The sequence below is a fragment of the Rattus rattus genome, chromosome 4 (assembly GCF_011064425.1).
Source record: "Rattus rattus isolate New Zealand chromosome 4, Rrattus_CSIRO_v1, whole genome shotgun sequence".
Taxonomy (NCBI): Eukaryota; Metazoa; Chordata; class Mammalia; order Rodentia; family Muridae; genus Rattus; species Rattus rattus.
Genome location: NC_046157.1, coordinates 6,272,381 through 6,293,718, shown reverse-complemented (window position 1 = coordinate 6,293,718; position 21,338 = coordinate 6,272,381). Strand labels below are relative to the sequence as shown.

At 46.1% G+C, this 21,338-nt stretch overlaps 1 protein-coding gene across 1 annotated transcript in view; it reads right to left on the bottom strand.

Moving 5' to 3' along the window:
* The window catches only part of Vps8 (VPS8 subunit of CORVET complex), a 198,023-nt gene that overhangs the window by 17,004 nt on the left and 159,681 nt on the right, over positions 1 to 21,338 (bottom strand). Inside the window, exon 46 of the mRNA XM_032899998.1 lies at positions 13,619 to 13,672. Coding sequence (XP_032755889.1) covers positions 13,619 to 13,672 — 54 coding nt within the window. The remainder of the gene's footprint in view (positions 1 to 13,618; positions 13,673 to 21,338) is intronic.

Sequence of the window (21,338 nt, the reverse complement as noted above, 5' to 3'; positions counted from 1 at the left end):
TCCAATGACAAGTCAAAGGTCAGTCTCAAGGTAACGATCCAATCACAAGTCAAAGGTCAAAGGTCAGTCTCATCAAGAGGCCGTGCTACAGTTATTCTTAGCGGGAACTTAGTGGCACCATGGAAGAGTCAACCATGTCTGGACTCTTTCTGTAAGACTCGGGGGTTGGGATGAGGGCAAGAAGTGAGTGCCCACCCCCAAGCAAACAAACAAATGAAAAGAAGTAAACAAAACAAAACAGAGGGAACCAGGAGTTTGGCACCAGCAGTGGGGAGAATTTGGAAGACAGGAGAGGTGAGCTGAGTTCTGGACATCAATGCAGGGCTTCGTACTTAATTCACTTACTGTGGTGGTTTGAATAGGTTTGGCTCCCATAGATTCACGTGCTTGAATGCCTGGCCACAGGGAGTGGCACCATTAGGAGGTGTGGCCTTGTTGGAGGAAGTGTGTCACTGTGTAGATGGGCTTTGAGGTCTCCTATGCTCAGGCTCTGCCCAGTGCCTAAGATAACCTTCTCTTGGCTGCCTACAGTCTCCTCCTGGCCTTTGGATCAAAATGTAGACCTCTCAGCTCCTTCAGCACCATGTCTGCCTGCCTGCTGCCGTGCTTCCTGTTATGATGATAATGGATTGAGCCTCTGAGACTGTGAGCCCGTCCCTAACAATTGTTTGTCTTCATAAGAGTTGCCTTGGTTATGGTGTCTCTTCACAGCAGTAAAACTACGACACTTGTGTAGGCTAGACGCTAGAGGCCTGGCAGAAAATGCTGCTTGGGGGTCTGAAAGGCACATGAAAACTCCAGATGCCGTGAAGTGACAGAAGAGAAGGGGACACTAGTGCCAGACTGGAAAGACTGTGGGTTCTGATGTGGAAAGCAAAAGCCCAGCCCTGAGCTATGTCTAGGATCTGGGATACTTTACATCTATTCCTGAAACAGCCGAGAACAAAGTCTTAGGAAGGAAGGAAGGAAGAGAGGAAGAAAAGAAAAGAAAAGAAAAGAAAAGAAAAAGATTGACAGACAGGCAAACTCAAACGCCACTAAAAGGAGACAATGAAATTCAGATGCTCAATGACACTGCTGTTGATGTGCAGCACACGACCCAGGACAGGAGGAGCAGGAACTGTGACCCACATCCAAGAACAGCAACAGCAACACTCAGAGGTGCTGGAACTAACACGCAGAGAATTGGAAAATTTTTTACGGCTGGTCAGCAGAGGTGCAAACCTCTAACCCCAGCACTTGGGAGGCAGAGGCAGGTGGATCTCTGTGAGTTCGAGGCCAGCCTGGTCTATAGAGTAAGTTCTAGGACAGCCAGGACACAGAGAAACCTGTCTCAGAAAAAAAATTTTTTTTAAAATACCTTAAAAATTTAAAATATATTTGTGTGTGTGTGCCTGTGTGTGCGTGTGTGTGCGTGTGTGTGTGTGTGTGTGTGTGTGAGAGAGAGAGAGAGAGAGAGAGAGAAAGAGAAGGAGGGGGGGGGGGAGAGGGGGAGAGAGAGAGAGAGAGAGAGAGAGAGAGAGAGAGAGAGAGAGAGAGAGCGCACATTCTCAGTGTTAGTCAGAGACATCGGTTCTTTCTTTCCATTGCATAGGACACGGTGGTCAGGCTTGAGGACAAAAGGGACAGGGAGATGCAGGGGGAGGGAGGGGGACATGTGTGGGGTGGGGGCGGCATGGGGGTCAATCACATGAAGAATGTATGGAGAAAAGGAGGCCTGTGACTTTGTAGGAGGGCTACTGAGATGTCTCAGTGAGTCGGTGCATTTGTCCCAAGCCTGATATAAGCCATCTCTCTAGACCAAAGAACTTAAAGTATTTATTTTACAAATATGTTTGAAGATTTAAAAGAAAGGTGGAATTAATAAACTATATCATAAAAATGTCAATAAAGGAATGAAAACCATAAAAATAGAATTAACACTTGGGAGCTACTGAGGAGCTGTAAGGCCAGAAGGCAGCAGTGAGTGAAGACACTTTCAGAGAAAGAGAGAGAGAGACTCTGAAGGGACCAAGAGCATGGCCAAGTGTGGAGGAGATGGCTGGCACCACAGAGGAAGCCTATCAAAATTACACCAGACTTCTCAACAGAGACTATGAAAGCTAGAAGAGCCTGGTCAGATGTCATGCAGACTGTAAGAGAACACAAATGCCAGTACATGCTGCTATATCCAGCAAAGCTCTCAATCAACATAGATGGGGAAACCAAGATATTCCAGGACAAAGCCAAATTCAAACAGTATCTATCTACCAATCTAGCCCTATAGAGGATCCTAGAATAAAAACTCCAATTCAAGGAAGATACCTACACCAAAGAAAAGGCAAGATATTAATCATCTCACAACAAAGCCGAAAGGAGAAAACCACAAGCACATAAAGCCACCTACAAAAACAAACATAGCAGGAACAAACAGTCATCTGTCTTTAATATCTCTCGATATTAATAGACTCATCTCACCTATAAAAAGACAAAAGCTAACAGGTTGGAAATGCAAACAAGATCCGGCATTTTGCTGCATACAAGAAACAAACCTCAATAACAAAGACAGACACTATCTCCGAGTAAAAGGATGGAAAAAAAGTCTTCCAAGCAAATGGTCCCAAGAAACAAGCTGGAGTCGCCATCCTAATATCCAATAAAATAGAGTTTCAACCCAAAGTTATCAAGTGTGACGAGGAAGGGTACTTCATAGTCATTAAAGGGAAAATCCACTAAGAGAATGCCTCAATTCTGAACATCTATGCTCCAAGTGCAAGGGCACCCATATTCATAAAACAAACTTTACTAAAGTTTAAAACACACATTGAACCTCACACAATACCACTCTGGAAATCAATTTGGCATTTCCTCAGAAAATTAGAAAGAGCTCTACCTAAAGACTAGCAATACCACTCTTGGGAATATACCCAAAAAGATGTCCCACCATGCCACAGGGGCAGATGTTCCACTATGTTCATAGTGGCCTTATTTGTGATAACCAGAAGCTGGAAACAACCCAGATGTTTCATGACAGAAGAATGGATACAGAAAATGTGATTCATTTATACAATGGAATACTACTCAGTTATTAAGAACGAGGACATCTAAGTTTTGCAGGCAAATGGATGGAACTAAAAAAAAAAAAAAAAATCATCCTGAGTGAGGTAACTCAGACCCAAAAGGACATGCACAGTATATTCTCACTAAGTGGATATTAGCCCCCGCCCCCAAATACAGAATACCCAAGATACAGTCCACAGAACTCAAAAAGGACACAAGTTGAAGGGCCCAAGTGAGGATACCTTGGTCCCACTTGGGAGGGAGAAGAAAGCAACCACAGTGGGGGAGGGAGGGAGGGGCTTAAGAGGGAAAGGGACGGGGAAGGGGGAGAGGGGACCATGATCTGGTATTGGGTGGGGGAAAAGGACTGGAGCCCTGAGGGCCAGCAGATAGAATGGAAACAGGCAACCTCAGGAGGTAGGAGGTTGGGAGGACGCTCTATTATGTACCAGAGACCTGGGAAGTGAGAGACCCTTAGGACTCAAAGCGGGGATCCTAGATGAAGTGGCCTACAGTGGGGAGAGAGAACTTGTAGAGCCCACCTCCAGCAGAAAGACATGGCATCAAGTGAGGGATGGGGTTGCTACTCCACAGTCAGAGCTCTGATCCATAGTTCTTCCTGTCTGAAAGAAATGCAGGGATAGAAATGGAAAAGAGCCCGAGGAAAAGAAGATCCAGCGACAGGCCCAAAGGGAGCTCCAACTCAAGGGGAAGCTCCAAGACCTGACACTACTACTGAGGCTATGGGGTATTCACAAAAAGGGACCTATCATGACTGCCCTCCAAAAGACCCAACAAGCAGCTGAAAGAGTCAGATGTAAATATGTGCAGCCAAACAATGAACAGAAGCTGCTGACCCCTGTGGTTGAATTAGGGAAAAGCTGGAGGAAGCTGAGGAGGAGGGCGACCCTGTAGGAGGACCAGCAGTTGGACCCCTGAGATCTCTCAAACACTGGATCACCAACCAAGCAGCATACACCAGCTCATATGAGGCCCCAACACATACACAGCAGAGGACTTCCGGTTCTGGGTTCAGTCAGAGAAGATGACCCTAACCCTCAAGAGACTGGAAGTCCCAGGAAGTTTTAAGGTCTGGTGGGGTGAGTGGGGTGGGGTGGGGACATCCTTGTGGATGGAGGGGTAGGGTGGGGACATCCTTGTGGAGACAGGGGTGGGGTGGGGAGGAGGTATGGGATGTGGATCAGTTGGGGGTGGACTGGGAGGGGAATAACTCTGGAGTGTAAAAATAAATAAAAAATTTAAAAAGATTAAATAAAATTAAAATAATTGTAAATACAAAAATAGAGAGAGAATGAATGAATGAATAAATGAATGAATGAATATGAATTGAAATTGTGGGGGCACATGAACACACTGACATTCTCTTGAGAAGACCAGGCTCGAGAATTTATTGGAGTCACCAGATTGAGGAAAATGGCTAATTCCCTCACCAGTACCCATAAATCTATGGATGCCTAAAAGTATAATACCATGGCCCCAATCCCAGTGGATCGTCTAATCCCAGGTGTGTGCACTAAGGACCCGGGGTTCCCAGATTCGACTGGTCCCCACTGTTAATGCGGCCTACTCCCCAGCGTCTGCCCACCTATGTGCCCATCTGGACCTCGCCTGGTGTGGCCTGTTCCCTTTGCAGTCACACTCTGCAGCTTTGCTCTGGAACCTGACTCCAGCAGCTGCCTCTCAGCACCGGATAGATAGTTTGTATCTATCAGACTTCCTCAGCTCTCCTACGGCCTCCTCACTCTGTGGGAGCATCTTTAATTTGTATTCGCTCTGTAACACACACACACACACACACACACACAGACACACACACACAGAGACACACACACACAGAGACACACACACACACACACACACACACACACTGGGAGAGAGAGACATACACATGCTGTATACTGTGTGATTTGAGAGTTAATAATTAAATAGTAATTAAGACTGGCCAGGCTACCGAGGTAGATGGACTTAATAATAAAGCCATCCTTGAACAATTACACCTTGCATTCAGTATTCACTTGCTCACACAATGTAAAGACACACGGTTGCACGTTGAGGACATGCCCACCATCAGGAAGACAGCTCTTAGTTAGGGCTTCCCAAGGAGGACAGGAGAGATGAGAGGCTCACTTCCCGCATGCCACCCCAAAGAGCTCTGCACTTTCCGTTCCCAATCGCAACCTGGAAATGCGTTAAAACCAAACCTAACCAAACCAAAAACATCATTAAAGGTTCTAGAAATAGACCTAAGTGAAGAATGGCAAAAGAAAAAACAATTATTTGAAGAAAAAAGAAATCTATGAATCCATGCCAATAGCAAGTGTCTGGGGTCTGAACCAAGACTCTTCCTCTCCAGCATCACGGCCCAGCAGAGAGGACTCCGTGCAGACACTGCCTCTCAGAGCCCAGGATGCTCTGGAGGAGGCAGATTTTGTCCTGCTTCCCATTGTCTGGGCTCAGTCTAGATGCGCTCGCCCGAGTGCTGGGGGTTCCCTGAGCTCACAGGATGGCAGTACTTCTATCTGTGAGGCTGTGTGCTGCCCTCCCCCATGTCCCTGCCGTAGGGCAGTTCTATGCCAGAAGATACAAGCCAAAAGCAAAAGGGACATGGGGTATTAATCCTTTCTGTCAAACATTCCAAAACTTTCATTTAAGACCAGGAGTACAAATTTTTTTTTTCTCCCAAGTTGTAAAACCTTCATGTTTTAATCTCCCTTATCTGTACCTTTTGTTTATGTAGAGGCCCTGCTGCATTGTTGGAACTTAAGTGGCCAACCCCTCCCTCCCTTTCCCAGTTTTTTTTCTTTTGGGACAATCTGCCCCCCTCCCCCAATTCTTTTAAAATTAGCCAACTGCGGGGGTGGGGATGGGTGGGGTTAATGATTCTGCAGTTAGGAACATGGCAGTTCTTGCAGGGGACCTGGGACCATGGCAGTCCACAATTGTTCAACTCCAGTTCCAGAGGATCGGGTGCCCTCATTTAGCCTCTGAGGACACAAGGTATGGATGTGGTTGGCTTACAGACATACATGCAGACAATACATCTACACACATTAAATAAATATCCTCCATCTCTTGTGCCCCACCACCCCCTCATCTTTTTTCTCTGTCTGTCTGTCTGTCTGTCTGTCTGTCTGTCTATCAATCTAGCCAATTGTGAATGACTGTGAGGTTGGACCCTAGCCAATGGGGAAGGGGCACAGTCACCACCTCTCTTGGAATAAAAACAGTCACTCTTCTGTTTGTGTGAATCAAGCACCTTTCTGCTCGGAAGGAAAGTTCTGCCTTACAGAGACACTGCAGTTGAGGTGGTCTCCTCTCTGGGCCCCTGAGATTATTTCTAACAGTTGGACCAGAGGCCGCAGCCTCCTCCTCCCAACATCACCCCAATCCTAGATTATGAGCGACACAGAAGCTTTGCACTGTCCCTGTCCAAAGCACCAGAGATTTGGGAGGATAAGCTTTTCCCAGGGATAAAAGCGGGTTTGTACACTGACAGTCTCCGCTCTCTTTTAAAGAGAGCTGCGTCATTGCAGTCAAGCTTAGAGATGTCTGAGCCCAGGTCTGAGGACCACAGGAGCTGTGGAAGGTAAAAGGAGAGCGACTTGAGATGTAGTGCATCACAGAGGAGGAGGGGAAAGACGACGGGAGGAGCCTCTAGTGGCAGGAAGAGCAATAACGTAGACTTCAGAAATGGTTACCTTCGAAGAGTCAGAGTTGACACCCTGGGTTCGAAGAACTATTTATGTCCTGGGTTATTGTTGAAAACAAAACAGCTGGGTGTGGCCAGAGATTAAACAGAGAGCCAGGCACCACCACAGCCCCAGGGTTATCACGGGGTGACTGTATCCTACCTCCTTAGGGAGCAGTATGAGAAGCTTAATGTGGAGACCTGGGTCTACCTGCTCTGTTACCCCCCAGTGTGTAGCACCATGTGCTCAGGATGTGCCTGGCTTCCTGAGGACTTGATTTCACAAAGCAGCATTTAGCTCCATTCTGAGCACAGACAGAGGCAGGTACCTCTTCCTTACACATGCACAGCACCACTTCTCCAAGCCCACCCAGGAGGCACAGCCTGCTAAGAGCTCATCCCCAAAAGTAGAAAAGCACTACCTATAAACTCACCTAAGTGTACAGGGACATCTGGGCACGGGGACGAACAAAGAACATAACAGAAAGTCAGGCCCAATAAAATACCAAGCACGCCAGGACAACAAAGGGCATAACGTCCTCACCTGGACTCTTAGGTCCAAAGCAGGCTCCCTAGATGGCAGTGCCCTAGCAATGCCCTAAAAGCCAGCCTGGGCTGAGCTCAGGCTGGACCCTGACCAGGAAAACAGGATAGACTAAAGCTTGCACTCGGCATTCCTCAGGAACCTTGCCAAGTGGGTTTCTGTTTGCGTGGAAAAACCTTTTCTTCCCTCATCCACCCCTACAGGCATAGGGCATCCCCATCGCTATATAAACCTATAACAGACCAAAGTCCCCATGCTACTGCCCTGGCTCTTCTGGCCGGTGACCCCTCCTGGCTACTCTAACTCACAGGCTGTTCCAGCTTACAGGCTCCTGCCCATCCCCTGTCTCTTTAAAACTGGCAACGCTTTCCCTGCCTTTTGCTATTCTCTGCCTGCTCCCCTCCACTGGAGATAGCCATGGCAGTCTGATTTCCCCCAAATAAACATTTCTTTCTATCCACAGAACAGCCTAGTTTGATGTTTCTAGTACGCTCTCGTTTACAGACCCCACATCTAACACTTTGATAGTGATGGACCCCCTTACCTGCCATTTGACCACCCAGTGTGTAAAGTAAGGAATTCGCCAACAGGGCAGAGAACTCCCCAGGGCGTTAGCTTAGCTCTTCCCCCACAGCCTGCTCTGTAGTCTGCACTGGCTCTCCGCCTCTATTTCCATTCAAGCCTCTTGGCCTCTTTGATTCGTCTGTAGCCATTCTGTGAGGCACATATGTGCCAATCATGTGATGTTGAATACAGACCTGACCGTTAATATTAATAATTAAGGTAGGAATGTAGAAATCTGCGTTTACCAACAGCTGGCTAAAAAGAGAAATCAAAACTACTTAGCAAATGAAATGTTGGCTGTGAAGTTAGTGCTATTTGATACATTGTGACACTGTAGAAAGACACAGCTGCGACTGACTATGTTTCTGGGAGAGTAAGTCATGCCATTAACAGTGGAGGAAAATAAGCTTTACTAAATTATCCCAACCCATCACCAGAACATAATAAAATAGTAGTGAGCCCCGGGGGCAGATGGGCAAGTACACCGTTCTCAAACATTCAGATTCCACTACAAACCACAAGGTGTGCACACATAGGAAAGCATTAACCAAAGAAACGGCTGCAACCACACACAAGAGGAGCTCGACCCCAGATCTCACATCCGGCTTCAAAGCAGTCAGGATATATGTGCTCACGACGTCAGGGGAGCAGGAGATAAGAAAACACAGGGCAGTGTGATGCTTGCCATGGCCCGTGGAGAACGCCAACAAAGAAACATATACAGAAGCTAAGTGAAAACTTGGGAGTTAACCCTGGAACGGAAATAGAGAATTCATTAGCCTACACCTAAGGAAAACCTGAACAGGCAAAAGAATCAGTGAACAGAGACCAGCAGAAAACTGAGCATGTGAGAGCTGTGGCTGGACAGGAGCTGTGGCTGGACAGACACTGTGTAGATAAAAGCACCCGCTGCTCTTGCAAAGGACCAGCACTGGGGATCAGATGCCCTCTTCTGGCCTCTCTGGATACCTGCACGCACATGCACATATCCACCCTCTGAGCCTCCACAGTCATGAACATAAAATAAATCTTATTTTAAAAGATTGCACCAAGTGAAAAGCACAGAGAGAAGAGCAGGAAGCAGTTTTGGAGGGATGTATAGTCCCAGAAGCACGGCGCAGCCAGTGAGACCCTGCAGCAGGGAGGGGGAAAGAGAAGAAAACACTTGAACAACTGTGCTCAATTTCCAAAGTTCACTGAAAAGTAGTAATGTTCGTTCACATTCAGTCAGCTCAATGGACTCTGAGCAGGATATGAATGAACGATACCATAAAACGATAAGACGGAGCCACAAGCGTGGAAAGTAAAAGACAAGGTGGAAAGCACTAGTCATTTCTAGGGGGTGAATGGGATGAGCCCTAAGATTGACGGCAGCAACAATGGTGGCCAGGAGCCAGGGAGGTAACATTCAAAACCTTCAAAAAAACACCTAGCAGCTGAGACTCCTACATCTAGCAAAGCTGTCTTCTAAAAGTGGATGTGAAGTAAGGGCTTTCCTAGATCAATCGAAACCTCGGAGGCCTGCAGACGTGGCTCGGCCGTTAGAGTGTTGTCTCAAAGTCTTGACCTCCTGAGTGGACCTGGAACCCAGGATGGAAGGAGAGAACCAACTCCTGGAGGTTAGCTGTTCTCTGATCCCCACAAGGTACTCAGTACTAATGCCCACGCCTGCTTACGTCTCTGACAAGAGGGGCTAAGCGGGCTCCTCAGAGTGAAAATCATTTTAGAAATTTCAAGTGCACGTAAACAAGGAGAACCGGAAAAGGTAACCGTGTAACTGTAAAATAGTAAATAAATGCCCGTTTTCACATCTTCTCACAACCAACTGGAATTAGCTGGTTTAAATCAGAAACTGAACCAGAAAAGCAAAGATACAAACAGTAAGCCCCAAAGCAACACAAAGCATGCTTCTTGAAAAAAATTTAAAGCTAAGACAAAACAAAAACCCTAACCAGGCTGAGAAATCAATAAAGGTGTTTTTAAAGGGTATATCAGGGAGCAGGTGAGCTGGCAGCCGGTCGGCAGTGTCTGGAGAGCAGGAGTTCCAATGCAGGGGACCAGGATAAAAAGCATTGCTCCTTCCTCCTCCTGACTGAACCGACTCTCGGCAGGTCTAATGGGGAGCCCATGAGTACGCCCTTCAGTCACAGAGTTTAAGAGACTCTGCAGCAGACACATTCAGCTTCTTCCTTTGTGTCTCTTACACATGTCACTTTGGCAGCCACTGTTTGCCAGACATGATGGCCATTTTCATCCTGTCAGAGGATCTTTGGGAGAGGGACTATAGTCAAGGACCAACGAGGATGTATGTAATGGACACACACATGCACACACACACACCTACATGCCTACATGCATGCCCACATGCATGTCTACACATAACATGCCCACACACACACACATGTACACATGTTAAGTTTCACACTGCTCCTCAGAGAACCTTCCCTTCGTATATTGTAGATTATTCTGGAGGCAGAAGCCTCGGTTAGCAACAATGTTTTGTTGTTCTTCCTCTGGTTGTCAGGGCTACACACTTCCTTCCCCACTCATTTTCTACGTACAACCCATACCCTGAGGGATCTCTTCCACAGGCCTCTCATTTATTTGACCACAGTTTGGACAACAATTGAGTGCCTGCTTGGTCCTTATCCTTGTAAGATCAGACACAAAGTTAGTCCTACCCTCAGGAGGCACGCAGTCTGATGAGTGACATTCCTTAACAGGTAAGTTCAGGTGCTATGCACTCAAATGACAAATAACTGACTTGGGGGACATTAGAGAGTTTCCAGGGGATGGGGAGGGAAAGGTGTAAGGCCTGAATGTATTTCACCTTTTAAGATTTCACTCGTACAGCCTCAGGTTAGGGCATTTTTCTACCCTGACAACCATGCTGTTCTGCCTTTCAACAGACCATGGGTGGAAATTCCTATCCTCCACTAAGAAGCTGCCACAGACGGGGCTCTGTGACCTGGACCCCCACAGTCTCCCCCAGCCCTTCTTGCGATTTTGTATTTAAGACATATACAGCCTGCTCCCACCCCCGCACTCATCCCTGCTGACTCAGGTCTTCCTGGGACACATCCCCTATTATTTCAGGCCAGATCAAGCTCTCCTTCCTCTGGGAAACCTTCCGTGCCATCCTGGGATAGGCACCCACACCACACATATGATGTGGTAAAGAGGTGTGCTGGTACACCTAGGCTTCAACTCAGGTGGTGACTGGCTCTAAGGAAGAGCTCACACCCCAGGAGTGGCCATTTAACGTGAATTCCCGACTGTAGCTTCCCAAAGAGTCTTAACTGCTAAAAATTAATGGCTTGTTAATCAGTACGGTAAATACTGGAAATAGGCTCTCATTGACAAAAGAAAATCTGTTCAAGATCTGTAGGTAAGGAAGGATACTTGAGAAGTTGTACCCACTCTTGCATGGGGAAGGAATAAGTGTATAACTTGACAACTTTTATCAAAATAAATCACTAAAAGGAAGAAAAAAATGACGCCAAGGGCAATGTGCACCCAGCAACGGCTTGGGAAGTTTCTTTTTTCTCACTTTGACACAGTGCATCCTGGACTGGTCTGAAACTCACTATGTAGACCAGGTTAGACTCGAACTCATAAAGACCCATCCGCCTCTGCCTCATGAGTGCTGGCATTAAAGATGCTACCACACCTCGGCCAGAGGCATCTTCAGACGAAGTGGATTAGAAGAGTAAGGGACCCCTGCTTTTGTGGTGGCGCCCCTTTTCTAATGGTAGTCAGATGTCTGAATCTCAGAGCCGAGGCACTGCAAAGTCTGAAAATAGGCTGCATCAATCTACTTCTCAATGAGTGTTTATTTAATGAGATCTCAGCTTCGTGGCTGAATTTACTTTCACTACAACATGAAGCGAGGCTGTTAGAGGGGCAGTTAACTGTTCCTCAAGGTTCTTCATTGTACTTACAATCACAAAGAACGTAAGGCTGCACCAGGCTGATCAGCCATCTTAAAACAAGGTCCCTTCTCGGTGCTGGCAGAGCATCCTACCTTTACCTGGCATCACCAAGCCGGACAGTAATAGTGAGATCACCGCCCAGTGCTGAGATTACCGAGAACAGAGAATCTCTAGTCTAGTGCTCAGCTCTGCGTCTAGCACACGGAAGTCCTTGCTGATCGACTAACAGCACGTAAGCAACATGGCTGACTAAAAAGGCCCATGTTAAATGGCGGTGCTGACCACAGCTAAGTATGTGCTAATGCATTACACGCTTACACAAGTCGTTCACTTAGTTTTTAGGGAAATTCTAAGATCATCACTATCTTACACAGGAAAGAGAAACAGAGGCCGCCTTTTCAGGGCTTTCGAGTTTAAGCCCGGCCATACCTTAAGCCTACGTGTTTAATCATTCCGTTGGAAGTGTGTTGCATGGCTACCATTCAAGAGCTTCTACAAACCAATTTCCTTTTGTATTCTAATTCTTTCATGTTTACTAATGAGACTAATATGGCTGGCTGATGACTGTACCCAAGGGTTCACGGAGGTCCTGATAGCTGTGCTAGGAGCTGCTATGGGAGTTTGGGAAGAGGCCTAACAGGAGGTCCTTGAGTCCCTGGGAACTGTGGCACCCTGGTTTCATCCTCTCTCTGCTTTCTGCTCATGCTACCTTTCAAATGTGCTCCTGCCTCAACCAGTCACTTTCTCTTACGGCCCACGCCCACAAAGCTTCAAGGACACCAAACCCCCGAATGACTGTAAGCAAAGCCAACTAACTGCTCACAGCGTGGGGTGGCTCTGAGGAGTCACAACGCTACCGCTTGGTCTTGCCCACCATGATGCTTTGATAGAGCTCAGAGATATTCCTGCAAAACACGTTTCAGGACTTTTCAGATGTTCTATCTTGTTTCTATCCTTCTTCTATTTGAAAATGTCAGGGTTTGCGGGCAGAGCAAAAGGAATCGAGTGTGTTACCCTGCTTTGAAGCTGAAACTTGCAGTTAGTAAACAGAGCAGCGAGATGTCACTTTCATTTCACAAATACTTTGCTGACTTCAACGCTGGCTAGAATTTTTTAAGGGTGGGGGGAGCAAACCAAAATAAAACACCTCGGCCACCAGAGAAGGAACAGTGGTAAAGGGAGGCAGCAGAAGGCCAGGTTACCCACAACTCTCAGCCACCAGCTGCAGCGGGATAGAGAAGGGGCTGCAGTGGGTCTCTTACTGTCCCCTCAGCATTGTTCGGGTCCAAGACTCACAGCCCATCAGGGTCTACAGGGAGGAATAGTGGCACAGAAGACAGGCCTCGTCCTGTATCTACCAACCACCCTCTGTGTGGCATGTGCTGAAAAGCAGTATCTCTAGATGGTTTATTTGGGGCATGGCTATCTGGAAGGAAAATATGTCACTAAGGAAACCAGGCAGCATTCCCTCAGAATATTGCTTCATTGGCTTCTGCCCTCGGGCATGAGGGCGCCAGCCCTGGTGGATGCCAGCCCTGGTGGATGCCAGCCCTGGTGGATGCAGCCCTGGTAGATGACAGCACTGGTGGACTGTGGGTGCTGACTCCACAATGCTGTAGTCTTAGATGCGAGGAGGTTGCTGGGCCTGAAATCCCACATGTGTGCTCTAGGAAGGGGTAAGGAATCCTGGCATCATATCAAAGCATCCAATCAGAAGAGGCCCGAGAATATTAACATAAGTAAACACCAGGGCTATGCAGAGAAGGCTGACCACAGAGGAGGCCATGCAGGAGGAGGTAGTTCTGTGGACCATTTGATTTGAAGACTCACCTTCCGGGCAGGAGGGTCCCCTTTGGACTGATGATACGAGGGAGACATTTTTATCTGGAAAAAGGAGAAACATTTCAACAGTCTTTTAGATATAAACTTTATTTGACCTACATTCCAAATAATTCAACCAAATGAGTGTAGCTGAGCTTAAAACAACAGCAGCAACAAAGCAAAGCGACAGCAAGAACTGTCTATGGGGGCGTGAACACCAGGGGAGGAATCAACCAACTTCTAATTGGATTCCAGGCCTGTTCTGCAGCAGGAGACACATGTCTGATACTGTAACTCTTAAGAGGCCATGGCCTCAGAGCTTACAGGCCCTGGCAGAGAACCCCTACTATGGTTTTCCTAGGTGGACATACCATCAAACTGCCAATTAAATTCCTATCTCCTTACCTGCACATTCCCATAGCTCTCAGGCCACACCTCAGAAGTTTCTTTGTGCAGTGGACGGCAGTTGGCACAGAAAAACATCACAGTCAGTGGGACAGCTATATTCCCGCCCACCCAAGGCTGAGGGACCATTTCAGAAGAGGAGAAAGAAAAATTATAGAAGTCAGAGGCCAGGGAGACCCAGAGTGAAACTGTGTTTTCTGGACCCAACAGGACCATTCATGATCTCATGGGCCTCCTGCACAAGACCAGTTCAGTTTGCATCCCCATGTAGACTGGGGAGAGGCTCATGAACTCCCTCCCTGCCTAACAAGAAGCTACCAACAACTGATAGCTTCAGGGGGAGGAAGCGCCAGTTGTGGTCCCACAACCAGAAGTCTATAAGCAGCATAGTTGGACTTGGTAGATTATTTTTAAAAAGGAGGTAAAGGCAGGAGGGAGTGAGGAGGAGGGGTGGTGAGAATTAGGGTGGGGATGAGTATGATCAAAATACATACATGCACTTATGGATTTCTCAAAGAGTAAAATTATCACACCAAGCATGAACAAGAACCCGCACGGACCTCTCTGGAAAGAAGTTGCCAGAGCATTGGCTGGAAACAGGGCCGACAGTGAGTAAACGAAGGCTGTTTATGAGTTAATTAGGTTGAATCAGGAAACTAAGTCAGACTGTATCCAAAATGAGCTAGAAATGGTCAAATGGCACAAAGAAACAAGAAACAAAAACCTAAATATGAAATAAAACACGACAAAGAAACAAATTAAGTTCATAAGTTATCGGAATGTGACTATAACATCTCCCAGGAGAGAGTGGCTATGGGCTTGCTCTGTGATGAATGCTTGAAGTTGGGCTCCTAAAGCAAGACAATAGGAGCACACATACTTTTACATTGTAACTTCAGAGATGTTAGGGTGTGAAACTAACTCAGAGTCTCATGTTTTCTACATTGTAACTTCAGAGATGTGTGGATGTGAAACTCTGACTCAGAATCTCGTGTTTGAGGTATGGAAAGTCATATCCTAATTTTTTACAGCACACACAGTAAGAGTACTGTATCTAAGCAACTCGGTTTTCCAGTGAGCATCGGCATCCTTACTGATTTTGGAAGCTGCAAGCATGGTTTCCAGAGCCTGCATTAAGTACAGTGATGGTGCTGCCGAGCCAGCAAGGACCTAGACAGAAGATGAGGTCCCTATCTGTGGAGTGCTTAGGAATTTTAAAGAAATGTAAGCCGTGGATTTAAAAGTCAGCAGTTCTTGGCCATGTCCCTCAGTGGCTGCAACAATAGGGAGATCGGGCCCTGCACCTCACCTGGGCAGCACGATACAGCTAGCCCTGGCTGCAGGGAGGTTGCCAGGGAGCCACCCTAAAGGTGTGAGAGCTTGGGGAGCCAGCAGGCCGACCTTCTCAGATACCTCTTAGGTCCAGATCCAGGGCTTTGAATGGACACAGGCTAACACTCATTCCATCAATGGACTGCTGGAGTGGATGAGGAGGCCAGTCCTACAGATCCAAAACTCTAGATCTCCATGACACAGGCAACAGAATGTCCAAGAAAGGTTTCAAGGAGCTTCCAGTATTGATAAAGGAACAGAAGCTGAGGTCTTGTACCAGACCGGATGACTCATTGCAATGAACATTTGCAAGTAAAGAAGAGAGGACAGAAGGGTATACTGTGGGACACACTGGAACACACCACAGCTTCCACAATGAGGTTTTTTTTTCTTTGTTACAGGGGAGGATGCAAGGATGGAGGGCAGGTATGAGGGAGGGGTAGATGAGTGGGATTGATGTGAAATTCACAAAGAACCAATAAAAAGTTTAAAAACAAGTGAGCAGTTTTACTTTACTGGACATATGGGATGCATCCACAATTGTGTCTCAATGCTTACATGTCTGTACTTTTTTTTTTGTCACCTTGACACAAATGAGACATAACTGGGAAGAGGGAAGCTCAGATGAGAAAATGCCTCCACAAGACTGGCCTGTGGACAAGTCTGTCAGGCGTTTCCTCGATTGGTGATTGATGTGAGAGGGCCCAAATTATTGTGGGTGGTGCCACCGCTGGAGTGTGACCTGGGGGCTCTGAAAGGAAATAAACTCTGTCCTTCCCAAGTTGCTTCTGGTCATGGTGTTTTGCCACAGAAACCATGATAAGACAATCTTTTACTACTTAGATGTAGATGATTTTTTTTTTTCTTCTTTTTTTTCGGAGCTGGGGACTGAACCCAGGGCCTTGCGTTTGCTAGGCAAGCGCTCTACCACTGAGCTAAATCCCCAACCCCAGATGTAGATGATTTAAAAAAAGAGAAATAACATGTAGTATATTGTGAGATTTTATGTGCCAAGTAGCACATTATGGGCACAATGCTATTTAATCTATACCACCTCTCCTAGTGTGGCTTCTGCAACAGAGACAGGAAAACCATGTACAGCTTTTGAGGAAGATCACGTGCTCTGAAGGGTTGACGGAGCAGATTCAAGGTGCCTGTCTCTGGGATTGGGCTTTTAAATGCTGCCTTGTCTAACACCTTGGCAGACAGACAAACAGCGAGGCTCACAGGAAAACGAACGTCTTAAAGCACGTTGTTAGGTTTCTAGGAAGAGACGGGAAGGTCACTAAATGGCAGGAAAGCGCCCTTTCTGTACTGAGAGCGCGACCCTCGCATTGCACCTAAGATTTTTTTCTGGAGGCTATTTGAATCCAGTGATAGATGAGTTTTCTTCATTACCTTTTATGAGTACCTCAGAAGCTCTTGACGCAGAATCATACCTTCTAAGAATTGTGAGCACACTCCTAATTTCTAACACAGCTGCAACCCTGCTGATTTTACTCAGACTTTAATCCTCTGACTGTGCTGAGCGGTCACTGAGATGCGCTCTGCGTCTGCCAGTACTAAAAGGTAATGCGGTGGGGCATCTCATGTGAGCGATACCAAAAAGGACAAAATTCTTGTTTTTGTCAATTTCTTCATGATTTCCGAACCCAGCTTCTACAAATACCTATGGTTTCTTTATATTTCAACAAGGACAACTGGAAAAACCACAAACATGAATACTGCCTGTGCTAGATTTGTGTTTTGTTTGCTCTTTGTCTTCCCTTCTTATTTTCTCTGACAATTTCATACATGTAGTTTGATAATATGTTTCTCCCTTTATGGATCTGACACATACAAAATCACTTCAAACCCTTAAAGGTAAAATATTAAAAAAAAAAAAAAATTAAAAGGGGTTGGGGATTTGGCTCAGTGGTAGAGCGCTTGCCTAGCAAGCGCAAGGCCCTGGGTTCAGTCCCCAGCTCCGAAAAAAAGAAAAGAAAGTAAAACATTCCTTAAGTCTAGACCACTGAGTATTCAAAGTATATTTTTCTTTGCTGCTCTACAGATATATAATTATTTCTAATAATACTGAACTTAATATCCTGGAAGACAGCCAACAATTATTTATAGATTCCTGTGGTAAAGGTTTTTAAGAAACTTAATTGAATGAATAATGAAATCCAAAAAAAAAAAAAAAAAAAAAAAAAGGGGGACATCAACAAAGTTGATAACAAACTAAATCTCTAAAGGACAAAGCTCTTCAAATACAGCACTTACAAGTGTGGGCAAGCATGATGACGCAGAAAATATGAACAGCTTGTATCTATGAAGGAAAATTCAGTTTCTTATAGAAAATTCCAAATCCAATAGTGAATTCCAACACATATTAGTATCTGGCCCGTGAAGCCTGAGTATACACTTAATCATTTATAAATAAGATGTGACAACAGGTGCGGGCTGGCTGGCTGATCGGAACTTCTGCATCTAGAATGATAGGGAAGGGCTCTAAGGAGTTGCAGAACAGACGAGACGACGACAGCGATGACGACAACAGCGATGACGACAACAGCGATGACGACAACAGTGATGACGACCGTGACCACGTAAGTAGGAACGGCTGCAAGCTTTCTTGCTTTCACGTTGTTGGAACATGGTCCAGGATGAAGTCAGTTGTGAGAATTCTGAGTGCTCATGAGAAACCATCAAGAAAACAAGAGTCTAGAGCTCCCTCCCCCTCCCCCAACCCCTCACCCCCATTTCTTTAAAAGGCAGAATTGTTCTTGTGTTCCTCCCTGGTGTAGCTGACAGTTGTGAGTTTGCTTCAGATTACCTGTTATTCAGTTAAACGCTTACACTCTCCTCTACACGCCTGTATGGAGAACGATGATGGCCATATCCCTGTGATTGTGTACGTCCTGAGCTCATGAGAACCTTGCTCAGGGGACCTTTCTTAACCCTGCGAGTATATGCTACCTGATACTCTGAATAAAGCTGGCTACTGCACCAGACTGTAATCTGCCTCACTTATCAGCGCCACTCTCCCGCCATCTTTAGCGTGGTGACATGATGTGACTTTCAGAAACTTCAGAAAGTATGACTCAGATTAAAGGTAAAAACTGCTAGCTGTCCACACTGCCAAGTTCAAAAAGTCGGCAAGAACAGGATTTGACCGTCCTTGGTGTAACATACTATGACATCAATACTCCGGAAATCACACCAGATGTACAGTGTGACTTGCACAAAGCGATCCATTTTTAACTTCTGCTATGTTCTTTTTCAAAAGGGAGAAATAGATTTTCAAAGGAAAAGTAGATATTTAAGCTTAAAAAAAAAATGACCTCATAAAAGGATCTGCAGACGTTTTCAAGCAAGTCCGGAACTGGCTGTGGTGGATGACTCACCAGAGAAGGCTGCTCTCCTGAGACGAAGTCTGGGAGCCTCTGATGTGTAACAGAAGAGGTTCAGCAGCCCCGGAAAAAGGTCTCGCTTTTGTTTAAAAAGGATCCTCTGGAAATGCCCCAGGCCGTGTGGCTGTAAATCCAGGTGTACAGATTGCAGCTCTGGGGTGTGGATGACAGCTGAGTGACAGCCTTAATAACGCTGAACATGGCGAACCTTTGTGAGCTCTGTTACCACGGCTCTTCCTGATTCAGGTAATCCGAGGCTTAAGTCCAAGAGGAGTGCCATCATTGCTTTCTGTAAAAAGCCTTTTTTTTCCCCCTGACTATATTAGAAGGAATATATGCACTGACAGAAATCTAGAACCCAGGGCAGACACAGGAAGCAGAAGCCACAGTTACCACAGCAGTGACCACTATAGCACTTGTAGTCACACTCTTGGGATGTCCATACTGTTTATTAAGTAACAGTTTGCTACACTGACATTTTCTACAGTGCGGTATTTCTTATTGCTACAAAGTTTACGTATTGTATAGAGTTACTATAACTAATTTAACCAACTGTGGGCTACTGGACTATTTTGGTTCCTTTCAATTTTTCTTTTTCTTTTTTTCCTAAGACAGAATTTCTCTGTGTGGCCTTGGCTGTCCTGGAACTCACTCTGTAGACCACACTGGCCTCGAACTTAAGAGATATACCTGCCTGTCTCCTCCCCGAGTGCTGGGACTAAAGGTATATACCAGCGCTGTCTGGTCTCCTTTCAATTTTTTAAATATTAAACGCACTGTCATAAGCATCCAAGTATGAGACACTTGGCACTCGAGTTTCACTACCCCTTAGATGTCTGCAGCTCCGTGCCTCAAGAGCACAAGCACAGCAAGAATGACTGTAAAGTTTTCTACAAAACCAGCCCTGGCTTAGAGAGCCCAGCGTCTAAGTACTAAGAACTTCCTGCTCACAAACTGGAAGATGACTGCGTGTCTCGAGGGAGGACACCCAGGCTTCCCCTTGGTATTGGGCTTGGCCTCAGTCTCTGCTCTCAGGGCTGAGAACACCCTGTAAGACTCTTTTTTTTTTTTAAAGATTTATTTATTCATTTATTATATATAAGCACACTGCACTGTCTTCAGACACACCAGAAGAGGGCATCGGATCTCTTTACAGATGGTTGTGAGCCACCATGTGGTTGCTGGGAATTGAACTCAGGACCTCTGGAAGAGCAGCCAGTGCTCTTAACCGCTGAGCCATCTCTCCAGCCCAAGACTCTTAATGAGTGTCTAAATGTCGAAATGTTCTAATTTTTTGAAGTTTAAAAGGAAATAACAACTTGAATGTTTCTGGTACATGATATCTCCTGTTAGTGTATCTGTCCTGAAGGAAGTCAGGCCTTGGCTTCAGAGACAGATCTGTGGGTAAAAAGATAAAGTGTGCTGGGCAAGCAAGCAAGACTAGTGAGTCGGAATCCCCTGAGCTGACGTAAACTCTGGACATGTATCATGAATGTCTGTAATCCTAGCGACCTCATGAGGAGATGGAGAGCGGAGACAGGAGAATCCCTGTAAGTTCACAGGCCTGATGCCCTGGGCACACAGAGCATAAAGCACAAGAGACAGTGTCTCAAGCAAAGGAGACGGCTACGGTCAATGCCCAGGCTGGTCTCTGTCTGGTGAGCACCATGACACCCACCCGACAGGCAGGCGCCCGCCCTAACACACCCATGGAACACACATACCACAAACAGGTAAGAAAAGCAGGACAGAAAGACAAACAACAAAGTGACCAAAGATAAGGAAGAACAAGCTAGAACCCTGAACCTTGTTAATAATGTCTGAATTCTATTAAATTCTTTTTTCCTTTGAACTTCTACTTTTGTTACTTTAAGTTTAATAAATTAAGATTAAACTGAAATTATTTGATATTCATATAAATGAATAGATGTATTTATACAGTAGAGGAGGCTGCTGAGTACTTCAAGTGGAATGACAGTGTCTCCTGAACATTTTACCTGTGTGTGTAAAGAAACAAAGACTGACTGAGACAGACCTGCCGTGGACATCTGCCCAGAGGCTGCAAACCTGGGACTCAGGGAAGACGCTCACTTGGATCATTTCTCTGCTACACAGAATCAAATCCTTATTATTTAGGAGAAAGCAGGTGTTCTGCGGAGTAACTCCAGTCATGTTCATGCTGATTTGTGAGTAGACGGCTAGTATGTAAGTGTCACTGGCTGTATATATTGGTTGGAGAGTGATTTTAACCCGTGAAGTTAGGTAAGAATTCCAGAGACAGCACCTGACCTGCCAGATCACAGGCTTGGGAGTAAGTTGCGTTGGAGCCAGAAGCTGGAGAATTAAATATCCGTTATCATGTTTCCCAAAAAGATGAACTAAAATGCCATGTGATAGGACGGCGTTCCAAGGGCAATGGGAATTTCAAACGCATTGAATCATCCTGTGTTCAGTGGAAGCAGGTGAGTGCTGAGTGCCTCCTGCCATGCTCTCTGGACAGACGATGCAGGACAGACGGCTCTCCCGAGTAGAGTCATGAAACCACCATACCGTGGAATTGGTGGTTATTCCTCAGCTTCTCCCACTGCCCTTGGAACACC